Source organism: Cricetulus griseus, chromosome 3 (assembly GCF_003668045.3).
Source record: "Cricetulus griseus strain 17A/GY chromosome 3, alternate assembly CriGri-PICRH-1.0, whole genome shotgun sequence".
NCBI classification, from domain to species: domain Eukaryota; kingdom Metazoa; phylum Chordata; class Mammalia; order Rodentia; family Cricetidae; genus Cricetulus; species Cricetulus griseus.
The window spans coordinates 147,081,506-147,094,855 of NC_048596.1; the positions used below are offsets into that span (position 1 = coordinate 147,081,506).

General features: G+C 43.5%; 1 protein-coding gene across 3 annotated transcripts in view; it reads left to right on the forward strand.

Moving 5' to 3' along the window:
- Nucleotides 1–13,350, forward strand: part of LOC100765471 (protein kinase C-binding protein NELL1) — an 864,465-nt gene that overhangs the window by 72,414 nt on the left and 778,701 nt on the right. For all 3 annotated transcript variants that reach the window (XM_027410508.2, XM_027410509.2, XM_035442493.1), the window contains exon 3: nucleotides 6,312–6,462. In XM_027410508.2, coding sequence (XP_027266309.1) covers nucleotides 6,312–6,462 — 151 coding nt within the window. The remainder of the gene's footprint in view (nucleotides 1–6,311; nucleotides 6,463–13,350) is intronic.

Sequence of the window (13,350 nt, forward strand, 5' to 3'; positions counted from 1 at the left end):
AGAGCTCCCTAGGAAGAGGGAGGAGGCAAAGGCATGAGGCAAGCACATGTTCCTCTAGCAAAGTAAGAGGGGTGAAAGATCTTGTGGAAAGGTGCCTCAGATATGTCCATGGGTGATTTCACCAGCATCATAATGGAACCGGACTCCATCGTAGTCCAACATGGACTTTCCATGGGCAGTAGGAAGTAACTGCAGAATTTTAGCAGGAGGCTATCAATCCAAACACATGTTTTAAAAAGAGCATTTGGCTGCTGTGTGCAAGGTGGGAAAAAGAAGATAGCATGGAAATGTGGGGACTAGTTAGGGGTCAACTGAGAGAGTCTCAAGGGACTATGGGAGTGACCTGGACATGAGCTGTGAGAGGGAAGCTGGGAACAGTGGATAAATTCCAGGCCTGGGAGTTATGTGGCCTGCTCTTGGATTGGGCATGGAGGAAGAGAAGTGGGGGGAACCAAGGTCAGTTTCCAGTGTTTGACTTGAGGAACTGGGTGTCACATTTACTAAGACTGGCAATCAGGGGGGTGGAGGGTTGGGTCAAAGAGTGAATCTTGTCGCCATAGAAGGCTCAAACCCTGACTAGAAGTACATATTAAGTAAGGAATTGCGTACATGAATCCGTTGCTTAAGAAAAACTTTCGGTTGTGGCTTTTAATATGGAGGCCTTTGGTCAGGGGCTAGGTACCCAAAGGCAAGGGAGAGGGAGGTGAGCACACTATAGCCAGTATGATAGGAGTGCTCCCTGCCCAGAGCAGGCAGTGTGATGGGAGTGCTCTCAGTCCAGAGCAGGCAGTGCTTTCTGACTACAGCCCTCTTTCCAATGGGCCAACACTTGGCATCTGGAAGGAGCTCTCTGGGCAGCTACTCCCAATCTTATGACTCCCAATTCACGAATAGAAAAGGACAAAAGAAAGCAGACAAGCTCATCTCAGGAATTTTCTTTCTGTCAATAAATCTAGATGAATTTATCAGGAGGATTTTATTCAAAACTAATGATAAAAAATAAAGTTAATAAAATTTGCTCAATCTTCTCTAGTTTGTAAAATAAATTGTTCCTGTATTGGCAAAATTAGAAGATGTCTCAGGAAGTGCTCATGTGAGATTCTGTATGTCTGTACACTATGTGAACACAGTGCCTATGGAAGCCAGAAGTGGGCCTCTGGAATTGGACTTACAGACAGTTCTTAGCTGCCACATGGGTGCTGGAAGCCAAACCCAGGTCCCCTGTAAGAACAACAAATGCTCTTAACCCATCCCTTCTAGACCCATAGAAGCAGTCCTTTTTTTTTTCTATTAGAAACAAGCTTGTTTTACATTTCAATCTCAGTTCCCTCTCCCTGCCCTCCTCTCCTGCTCCTCCCACCCTCCATCCCAACCCCTTTCTGCTCCCCAGAGAGGGTGAGGCCTTCCATGGGGGAATCTTCAAAGTCTGTCATATTATTTGGAGCAGGGCCTAGACCCTCCCCTGTGTGTCTAGGCTGAGAGAGTATCCCTCCATGTGGAGAGAGCTCCCAAAGTCCATTTGTATACTAGGAATAAATACTGATCCACTACCAGAGGCCCCATAGATTGCCCAGACCTCCAAACTGACATTCTCCCTCAGGGGGTCTGGTTTCCCAGCTGTCAGTCTGGGGTACATGAGCAACCCCTTGTTCAGGTCAGCTGTTTCTGTGGGTTTCTCCAGTCTGGTTCTGACACCTTTGCTCATCACTCCTCCCTCTCTGCAACTGGATTCCAGAGTTCAGCTCGGTGTTTAGCTGTGATGTCTGCCTCTGCTTCCATCAGCTACTGGATGAAGATTACTATGGCGTATAAGGTAGTCATCAATCTCATTATTGGAGTAGGGCATTTAAAGTAGCCTCTCAACCATTGCTTAGATTGTTGGTTGGGGTCAAACTCGTAGATCTCTGGACATTTCCATAGTGCCAGAATTCTCTTTAAAACTGTAACAGCTCCCTCTATTGTGGTATCTCTTTTCTTGCTCTCCTCAATTCTTCCTCTGATCAAGTCTTCTTGCTCTCTCATGTCCTCCTCTCCCCTCCTGTTCTCCCCTTCTCTTTCTTCTGGCTCCCTCTCCCCTCCCCCATGCTCCCAATTGGCTTAGGAGATCTTGTCCCTTTCCCCTTCTCTGGGGGACCATGCATGTCTCCCTTAGGGTCCTCCTTGTTTCCTAGCTTCTCTGGCAGTGTGGATTGTAGGCTCGTACTCCTCTGCTCTAGGTCTAAAATCCATATATGAGTGAGTGCATACCATTTTTTGTCTTTTTTGTGACTGGGATACCTCACTCAGGATGGTTTTTACTAGTTCCATCCAGTTGCCTGCAAATTTCAAGATTCCATTTTTTTCCCCACTGAGTAGTACTTGTGTAAATGTACCACATTTTCTCCATCCATTCAGTTGAGGATTCAGTTCTACATTGCTTCCAGGTTCTGGCTATTACAAATTATGCTGCTATGAATATGGTTGACCAGATGTCCTTGTTGTATGAATGTGTATCTTTAGGGTATATGCCTAAGAGTGGAATTGCTGGATCTTGTGGTAGACTCATTCCCATTTTCCCGAGAAGCTGCCATACTGATTTCCAAAGTGGCTGGTGAGTTGGCACTCTCACCAGCAGTGGAGGAGTGATCTCCTTTCTCCACATCCTCTCCAGCATAAGCTATCATTGGTGTTTTTGATTTTAGCCATTCTGACAGGAGTAGGATGGTATCTCAGAGTTGTTTTGATTTGCATTTCCCTGATGGTTAAGGATGTATTTTAGATTCCTCCATGAGAAGTCTCTATTTAGCTCTGTACCCAACTTTTTAGTTGGATTAGTTGGTGTTTTGGTGACTAGCTTCTTGAGTTCATTGTATATTTTGGAAATCAGCCCTCTGTCAGATGTGGGGTTGGTGAATATCTTTTCCCATTCTGTGGGCTGTCATTTTGTTTTGTTGACTGTGTTTTTCGCCCTACAAAAGCTTCTCAGTTTTAGGAGGTCCCATTTATTAATTGTCAATCTCATTGTCTGTGCTACTGGTGTTATGTTCAGGAAGTGGTCTCTTCTACCAATTTGTTTGAGGGTACCACCTACTTTCTCTTCTAAGAGGTTCAGTGTGGCTGGATTTATGTTGAGGTCTTTGATCCATTTGGACTTAAGTTTTGTGCATGGCCATAGATATGGATCTATCTTCAGTCTTCTACATGCCAGCATCCAGTTATGCTAGCACCATTTGTTGAAGATGCTGTCTTTTTTTCATTGTATAATTTTAGCTTCTTTGTCAAAAATCAGATGTTCATAGGTATGTAGGTTAATATCAGGGTTTTCAATTGGATTCCATTGGTCTACTTGTCTATTTTTGTGCCAATACCAAGCTGTTTTCAGGACTATAGCTCTATTATAGAGCTTGAAGTCAGGGATGGTGATACCTCCAGAAGTTCCTTTATTGTACATGGTTGTTTTGGCTATCCTGGGTCTTTTGTTTGATGGGCAATGTGCTGTGTGTGTTTATCTTATTGATTGTTAAATAAAATACTGTTTGGCCAATGAGACAGCAAGTTAGATGGGACTAGGAGTCAAAGAGGATTCTTGGAAATGTAGTAGAGAAGTGGTGATCCAGGCAGGAAGTGACATAGCAAGGAGACTCATCTTTAAAGAAGGAGAAACAGGAAGCATCCCTCTTTTCCCTCTGCTCTGGCTCCAGCAGCAGGATGTGACCCACTGGCAAGGAGGGATGCCAATAAGGCGTCCAGTAAGATAAGTTCTTATAAAATACATAGATTTATGATAATTAAGACTGAGCTAACAGATGAGGAATCCTAGTCATTGGCCAAGCAGCTTTGAACCTAATAAAAATTTCTGTGTATTCATTTGGGCCTAACTCGGGCAGGCGGCTGGCATAAAGCTCACATGTGATGGTGGGGCTCGGAGGCTTTTGGCGGGAAGATTTATCATAACATTTGTTTTTCTATATAAAGTTGAGAATTGTTCTTTGAAGGTCTGTGAAGAATTGTACTGGGATTTTGATGGGGATTGCTTTGAATCTGTAGATTACAGAAGCAGTCTTCAAGTGGGGCTTTCCCTTGTCTCAGCCTGTGACAAGGTAACAACAGTATGGCGCTCAGTGATAAAATAGTGAAGGGTTTTCACTGGGTTGAGGGATGAGTGACAGGCATGTGGGTTTTTTGCTGCTGGGCTGCTTCTCTGTGACAGGACTCCTTGTTTTCCACCATTCATAGCCCAGACATCTTCAGCTGGGGAGACTGTGCTGTTTTTCCTTTTGTGCAACAGAGACTGGGGGCATCACAAGATAAGCTGGAATTCTGTGAGAGTTCACCTTGCCCATTCCCTCCATGCACAGGAAAAGAATGAGCTCGAGTCATTCCAGAGCTTTTCTTTTTAGATATCACTATTTAGTTTTTAAGATACATCATGGTCATATTAGAAGTTTGTAATGTGGCTTATACAGATGTAGAAGTTTCATGATCTCTACTGGTCCCTCTTACTTGGAGAAATAACCAAATAATTATCACATGGTCCAAAGAGTTGGGCAGGGTACAAGAAGATATCACCAAATATACCTTGAAAACCATTTCTTATTTTTTATTATAATATATTTGCATCATTTCCCAGTCTCTTTCCTCTCTCTAAACCTTCCCATATACCCCAAATTCATGGCCTCTTTTTTCATATTTTTTTAAATCTAAAATTCTTTTTTGTTTGAGAATTTCATACAGGAGTACTGTATTTATAATTTCCCATGTTGCTTACATACTTCCGCAAATTCATGATACCATCTCAAATTCTTGACTACTACTTCTTTAATTATTGTTGTTACACACACACACACATACACATACACACACATACATGCAGGTGTGTGTGTGTGTGTGTGTGTGTGTGTGTGTGTATCTAATGAGTCCATTTAGTGTTGCTCAATGTTCATGTGTTTAGAATTGATCTCGTGGGACTGGATAATGTATCAGGAGCTCATCCCTGCAGAACACTGATTCTTCCTTTCTCAGAGCCACTGGGTGCCTATAACTCTTCATATAGGAGTGGGGCCTCATGAAACGTCCCCAACCACACTGCCACACTGGTGTGTCAAACTGGTATTGTCATTATGCAGGTCTTGTTTGGGCAGTTATACTATTGAGATTTTTATGGGTGTAACTTCCCTATCATGTCTAGAAAACACTATTTAGTAGCAGGCATCCTGGTCCTCTGGCTAAAGATTATAAGAGCTAAACAACATTTATTTATTTATTTATTTATTTATTTATTTATTTATTTATTTTACATCCTGACTGCAGTTTCCCTCCTTCCTCTCCTCCCAGTTCCTCCCCACTCATCTCCCCTCTGCACCCCTACCCATTCTTCCTCCATTTCTATTCAGAAGATGGCAGGCCTCCCATGGATTTTCAGTTAAGAAGCCAAAATTATACAAGGTGATGATTTGCCAAACAGCTTTTGACACTTACGTGCCTCCTCTGCAACGTCTTCCCCAGCTTTGGCCCTTTGGTGACCAGCTCTGATGCTGGGAGATGAGTGTGAATTAATGAGCTAATACTTAGTGTGTTGTAATGAGGGTGCCCCTGTCTCAGTGTGCTCTTGTTGGAGACAGAAACTCCTAGACAAAAGCAGGACTAACAGTGTTCATGAACCTCAAGGCCCTGCAGAGTGGGTCTCAACCTTAGTGAATATTTCATAGGGAATGTAATTCTTTGCATGTTCACAGTTATTCCAAGCACAGTTACATATCAGTAGTATGTATTGTCTTTATTCTTTAAGCAAAGGTGGAGTTGTCTGGCATGGATAATGCTATATCTCTGTAGGTACAAGACAAGGATAGATGCATGTTGAGAGAAGGAAGCTGAATCCATGAGGAACATAGAATTTAAGGGTTATTAGCTACCCTTGGATCCTGCCAGGTCTGGGGTCCTCTGACTCCCAGGACCCCCTTACCCGACAACTTCCAACTTCTTTATAATGACTTGATCGATCTTTTCAGAAGGCCGAATTGCTCATTATCCCATCAAAATTTATGGCAGAGAACCACTGTCCAGCCTACTGTGACTTGTCAAAGTGACAAGAGGGCATGATGACAGAGATAGCATTTTCAGGGTTTTTTTGGTGAATGAATGTAGCTGTATGGGGTGATGAATGGTGCTAGAAAAATGAAAGCTATTGACAGAAGAGAAAAAAAGCAATCTGGGCTCTTAAGTGTTTCACTTGCAACTTGACCCTTTTTCTTTTCTCTCCCATGCTCCTGTTTTCTGTATCTCTCCTCTTCACTCACACCCTGCTTCTCCTGTGCCTCCTTTGTGACCCTTAGATATGCAGAGAGAGATCCACTCGGCCCCTCATGTGAGTGAGAAGCTGATCCAGTTGTTCCGGAATAAGAGTGAATTCACCTTTTTGGCCACAGTGCAGCAGAAGCCGTCCACCTCAGGGGTGATCCTGTCCATCCGGGAGCTGGAACACAGGTAGGAAACACTTTTTTATTTTAATGAACTAATTGGGATTTTTTTTGAGAGAGTCTCATTATATACCCTATGCTGATTTGAAACTTGCTGTATAGATTGAATTACCCTTGAACTTTCAGTGTTCTTCCCGCCTCTGCCGTCTGTTCTGAAAATATAGGTGTGTGCCACCATGGCTGGTGAAGGAAGCTCTCTACACTTTAAAAAATCTATTTGGAAGGAAAGGAGTATTTAAGATGCCTTGGGCTCTAGAGATGGCGACCACGTGGAAGCAGCCACCGGAGGTTTAGTTTCTGCTGAACATAATAATGGTAGAATTTACTTCCCATTAAGAATTTATTTTGGGCAAAATGATTGTGTACTTATTCTTCAAAGACCACTCATGAGTCTGTCCTGTCTCTCTTCTAGTTTACTTCATTTGTACAGAACCACAGCCTACCTAGTGTATTCAGGTCATCAAACATGTTAATCAGCTTGTTTAACAATGTCCTGTAGAGCCTTTATTGATGTTTCCTTGGAAACTGTACTTGACATTGGGATGTTGGGGTTTGACTATGTCCACATGTTTACTCTTTGGCTCAGAGATGCTGGTAGGAGCATGGACAAATGAGTTCAAAGGTGCTCTGTAGATGCAGAGCTAGAAGCTTGTCTTGACGGAGTCAAGGTAGGCAGCGTAGGTTGTAGTAGCCAAGGAGGGTTCCAGAGAACATGATGGTTATATATAGAAAAAGAGTAAATGTGGGGGTGAGATGGCTCAGTGTGCACATGCTGTCAGACCTGACAACTTCAGTTTGATCCCTGGACCCATGGTGGAAGGGGAGAACCAACTCCCCACGAGCTGTTACCTGACTTCCACATGAGTGCTGTGGCATGCACAGACTCTCCCTCCCCACATAAGTAAATAAATTTTAAAAATTGAGGTACTGTTTGACAGACTGAACAGGAAGGAAGTTCTTGGAATTTAAAAAAGATCAGGCTCATAGGTAAAGATTCAGGCACAACAGAATCCCTTTGGGATGGGAATAAGCATTTGGAGTAGTTCATGAGGTATAATACAGAGGTAAGAAGACTGACCACTGCAAAAACTTAATGCCATGTCATTAAGAGACCTTAGGTGCAAGTGTCTGGAGGTATGAGTTTTAAGTTTAAGAACACTCATGCTGCCCTCAATGGATTGTCTCCATCAAATCCCTCCACCCATGGCTAAGGGAACCCTGTGAGAGAGGCAGTGTAAGAGCCAGAGGTGATGGAGAACACCAAGGCCCTCTAAATCAACCAGATTGATGAATGTTTGAACTCACAGAGACTGAGGCAGCATGCACTGGGCCTGCATGGTTCTGCACCTTATGGGGCCCCAGAGCTGAAGGGAGAAGTAGACAAGTGCCCCCATTCCTAACCTAGAAACTGTCTCCAATTGATAATTGCATTCACTTGTGAATAGAAATTGATTTTCTCTAAGGACATCTCACTGGGGAAACACACTACTCTTAAGGCCAGGATGCATGTCCACAGTAGATGGCCAACAGTAAATGAACTCAACCACATGTTTGAAGGCTTCTTGTCTCATAATGTCATGTCAGGGCTTTGAAAGAATGTACACATGCGTACACGCATGCACACATGCCTGCACACACACACCTAAATAAATAAACACAACCTGCTCAGTCCATTTAGTGTTACTTGTATGTACTTGTATTAGACAACCAATTAGGGGCTCATACTTAGAGAAAACCATTTCCCCTACTTTCAGCACTTTCAATTCTTCTTTTGAGAATTCTCTGTTTAGATCCACAGCCCAGTTTTTTTTATTAAAAAATTATTTTTCGTTTTACATACCAGGGCTGGAGAGATGGCTCAGCCGTTAAAGGATAGGCTCACAACCAAAAATATGGGAGTTCATTTTACATACCAGCTTCAGTTCCTCCTCCCTCCCCTTCTCCTACACTCTACCTCCCATCCTTTCCACTCTCCCATCCACTCCTCAGAGGCGGTAAGGTCTTTCTTGGGGAGTTAAAGATTGGTATACCAAGTTGAGGCAGGACCTCCCTGTATCAAGGCTGAGCAAGGTATCACACCATAGGAGAGGGCTCCAGAAAGCCAGTTCATGCCCTTGGGTTAAGTCCTGGTGCCCCTGCCAGCCTCCCCCAAACAGATCAGGTCATATAACTGTCACCCACAGTCAGAGGGTCTAGTTTGGTCCCATGCAAGTTCCCCAGCTTTCAGTCTGCAGTCCATGAGCTCCCACTAGCTCCGGTCAGCTGTCTCTGTGGTTTTCCCCATCATGATCTTTATCCCCTTGTTCATATGATCCCACCTCCCTCTCTTCAACTGGACTCCAGGAGCTCAGCTCAGTGCTTGGCTGTGGGTCACTGCATCTGCTTCTATCAGTTTCTGGATGTAGGTTCTATGATGACAATTAGGCTAGTCACTAATCTGATTAAAGGCAAAGGCCTGTTCTGATAGCCTCTCCACTATTGCTGGGAGTCTTAGCAGGTGTCATCCTTGTGGATTCCTGAGAATTTCTCTCGCACCACATTTATCCCTAACTCCATAATGGCTCCCTCTATCAAGATATCTCTTTCCTTGCTCTCGCGATCTGTCCCTCTCCTAGCTCTGTGTTCTTGATCTCTCATATTCCCATCCCCCATGCCCTCCCTTCTACCCTCTACCAGTTTACCCAGGAGATCTTAACTACTTTCCCTTTCTGGGGCCTTCCATGTGTGTCCCTCTTAGGGCCCTTCTTTTTTACCTAGCTTCTCTGGGGTTGTGGATTGTAGCCTGGTTCTCCTTTGCTTTACATCTAATATCCACTTATGAGTGAATACATACCATGTTTGTCTTTCTGGATCTGTAGCCCAGTTTTTTTCTGTTTTAATTTTGAATTAGAAACAAGATTGTTTTACATGTCAATCCCAGTTCCCACTCCCACCCCTCTTCCCCTACCTCCCCCCCCCAACTAATACCCTATCACATATCCTTTCTGCTCCCCAGGGAGGGTGAGGCCTTCAATAGAGGGTCATCAGAGTCTATCATATCCTTTGGGATAGGGCCTAGACCTACCCCTGTATCCCAGTTTTTTTTTTTTTTTAAATTAGTTCAAATTAGGAACAAGCTTGCTTCACACGTCAATCCCTTCTCCCTCTCCCTCACCTCCCCCCACCCTTCCCTCTCCCCTTACCTCCTCCCCACTTCACCCATCCTCCACTCTACAGGTGGGGTAGGGCCCTCGATGGGGGCTCCCCAAAGTCCACCACATCATTCCGGGCCAGGCCTAGGCCCTCCCCCATGTGTCCAGGCCAAGAGTGCATCCCTTCATGTGGGATGGGCTCTCAAAGTCCCTTCTTACACCAGGAAAAAATACTAATCCACTACCAGGGGCCTCCTAGAGTGCAGAGACCTCCTTATTGACATCCATGCTCAGGGGTCTGGATCAGTCCTGTACTGGCCTTCCAGACAACATTCTGGAGTCCATTGCTCCCCTTTGTACAGGCCAGCTGTTTCTGTGGGTTTCACCAGCCTTGTACCGAGCCCTTTGATCTTCATTCCTCCCTCTCTGCAACTAAGTTCCAGAGTTCAGTTCAGTGTATATCTGTGGGTGTCTGCCTCTGCTTCCATCAGCCACTGGATGAGGGCTCTAGGATGGCATAAAAAGTGGTCATCAGTCTCCTTATAGGGGAAGGGCATTTAGGTTATCCTCCCCACCATTGCCTAGATTGTCAGTTCGTGTCATCCTTGTAGGTCTCTGGGAATCTCCCTAGTGCCAGATCTCTCCTCGGACCTATAATGGCTCCCTCTAATATGGTATCTCTCATCCTGCTCTCCTCTATTCGTCCCCAAACTCAATATTTCTGCTCCTCCATTTCCTCCTCTCTTCTCCTCTTCTCCTCCTCTCATTCTGGCAGCTCCCTCTCTCCTACCCTCATGCTTCCAATTAGCTCTGGAGTTCCTGCCCCTTCCCATTCCTGGGGTCCATGCATTTTTCCCTTAGAGTCCTTCTTGTTTCGTAGTTTCTTTGGTGAAGAGGATTGTAGGCTGGTAATCCTTTGCTCTATGTCTAAAATTCATATATGAGTGAGTACATACCATGTTTGTCTTTTTGTGACTGGGTTACCTCACTCAGGATGGTTTCTTCTAATTCCATCCATTTGCCTGTGAATTTCAAGATTCCTTTACTTTTTTCTGCTGAGTAGTACTCCATTGTATAAATGTACCACATTTTCTCTATCCATTCTTCAGTTGAGGGGCATCTAGGTTGCTTCCAGGTTCTGGCTATTACAAACAATGCTGCCATGAACATGGTTGAACATATGTCCTTGTTGTATGAACATGCATTATTGGGTATATGCCCAGGAGAGGAATTGCTGGATCTTGAGGTAGACTGATTCCCATTTTTCTGAGCAACCGCCATACTGATTTCCAGAGTGTTCTTACAAAGTTTGCACTTGCACCAGCAATGGAGGAGTGTTCCTTTTTCTCCACATCCTCTCCAGCATAGATTGTCATTGGTGTTTTTGATTTTAGCCATTCTGGCTGGTGTGAAGTGGTATCTCAGAATTGTTTTGAGTTGTGTTTCTCTGATGGCCAAGGATTTTGAGCACTTTCTTAAGTGTCTTTCAGCCTTTTTAGATTCCTCTGTTGAGAATTCTCTATTTAGTTCTGCACCCCACTTTTAAATTTCATTGTTTGGTGTTTTGGTGACTAGCTTCTCGAGTTCATTGTATATTTTGGAAATCAGCCCTCTGTCAGATATGGGGTTGGTGAAGGTATTTTCCCATTCTGTGGGCTGTCGTTTTTGTCTTACTGACTGTGCCCTCTGCCTTACAGAAGCTTCTCAGTTTCAGGAGGTCCTATTTATTAATTGCAGATCTCAATGTCTGTGCTACTGGTATCATGTTCAGGAAGCTGTCTCCTGTGCCAATTCATTCAAGGGTATCTCCCACTTTCTCTTCTAGAAGATTCTGTGTGGCTGGATTTATGTTTCGATCTTTGATCCATTTGCACTTAAGTTTTGTGCATGATGACAGGTATGGATCTATCTGCAATCTTCTGCATGTCCGAACCCAGTTGTGCCAGCACCATTTGTTGAAGATGCTGTCTTTCTTCCATTGTATAAATTTAGCATCTTTGTTAAAAATAAGGTGTTCATAGGTGTGTGGGTTAATATCTGGGTTTTCAATTCAATTCCATTGGTCTATGTGTCTATTTTTGTGCCAATACCAAGCTGTTTTCAGAACTATGGTTCTATAATAGAGCTTGAAGTCAGGGATGGTGATGCCTCCAGAAGATCCTTTATTGTATAGAGTTTATTTGGCTATTCTGGGTTTTTTGTTTTTCTATATAAAGTTGAGTATTGTTCTTTCAAGGTCTGTGAAGAACTTTGTTGGGATTTTGATGGGGATTGCATTGAATCTGTAGTTTGCTTTTGTCAGGATTGCCGTTTTTATTATGTTGATTCTCCCTATCCAAGAGCATGGGCGATCTTTCCATTTTCTGGTATCTTCTTTAATTTCTTTCTTTAAAGACTCAAAGCTCTTACTGTACAGGTCTTTCACTTTTTTGGTTAGTGTTACCCCAAGATATTTTATGTTGCTTGTGGATATTGTGAAGGGTGATGTTTCTCTGATTTCTTTCTCATTGCATTTATCATCTGTATATAGTAGGGCTACTGATTTTTTTGAGTTAATTTTGTATCCTGCTACTTTTCTGAAGGTGTTTATCAGCTGTAGGAGTTCCCTGGTAGAGTTTTTTGGGTCACTTATGTAGACTATCATATCATCTGCAAATAGTGAGAGTTTGACTTCTTCACGTCCAATTTGTATCCCTTTGATCTCTTTTCTTGTCTTATTGCTCTAGCTAGAACTTCAAGTAGAACATTGAAGAGATATGGAGAGAGTGGACAGCCTTGTCTTGTTCCTGATTTTAGAGGAATAGCTTTGAGTTTCTCTCCATTTAGTTTGATGTTGGCTATTGGTTTGGTGTATATTGCTTTTATCATGTTTAGATATGTGCCTGTTATTCCTGTTCTCTCCAAGATCTTTATCATGAAGGGATGTTGAATTTTGTCAAAGGCTTTTTCAGCATCTAGTGAGATGGTCATGTGGTTTTTCTTTTTCAGTTTGTTTATATGGTGGATTCCATTGGTGGATTTTCATATGTTGAATCATCCTTGCATTCCTGGGATAAAGCCTACTTGATCATGGTGGATGATTTTTCTGATGTGTTCTTGGATTTGATTCGCCAATATTTTGTTGAGTAATTTTTTCATCAATGGTTATGAGGGATATTGGTTTGTAGTTCTCTTTTTTAGTTTTACCTTTGTGTGGCTTGGGTATCAAAGTGATTGTAGCCTCATAAAAAGAGTTTGGCAATTGTCCGCGCAATAGCCTCGCCAGCAAGAACCACACAGGACATTCGGATCCTTCTGCAGGAAAGCTTTAATGCGTCTTGAGAGGAGAGCATAAGCTTACCAGAGCGGAGACCCCGAGCCAAGAATCCCGTCCCCTAATAAAGGCTGGCAGCCGCCGCCTGGGACGTGTCACCCTATGATTGGCTGCAGCTCATCAGGCCATATACGCCACGGAATAGGCAGAGATCAAGGAATGGAAAATTACCCAGCGCCTGCGCAATAATCTTGTTTACATTCAGTGCCTGCAGGCGCCATCATTGTAATGGAGAATGCAGGGACGGCTCCCTACATCTCCCCCTTTTTTTATTAATTAATGATAAGGCTTTATATTTTTACAAGCAAATAGGTCACCCATATGTTGAGGGATAGAGGCAGAGGTTGTACCTTCCCAATCAAACATTAAGACTGTGTACAAGAGTCGCCATCAGGCTGTTAGCTTGACCCTAAGCGCTCTCGACCTGTCCTCTGCCGTTTTTCTGGGAAAG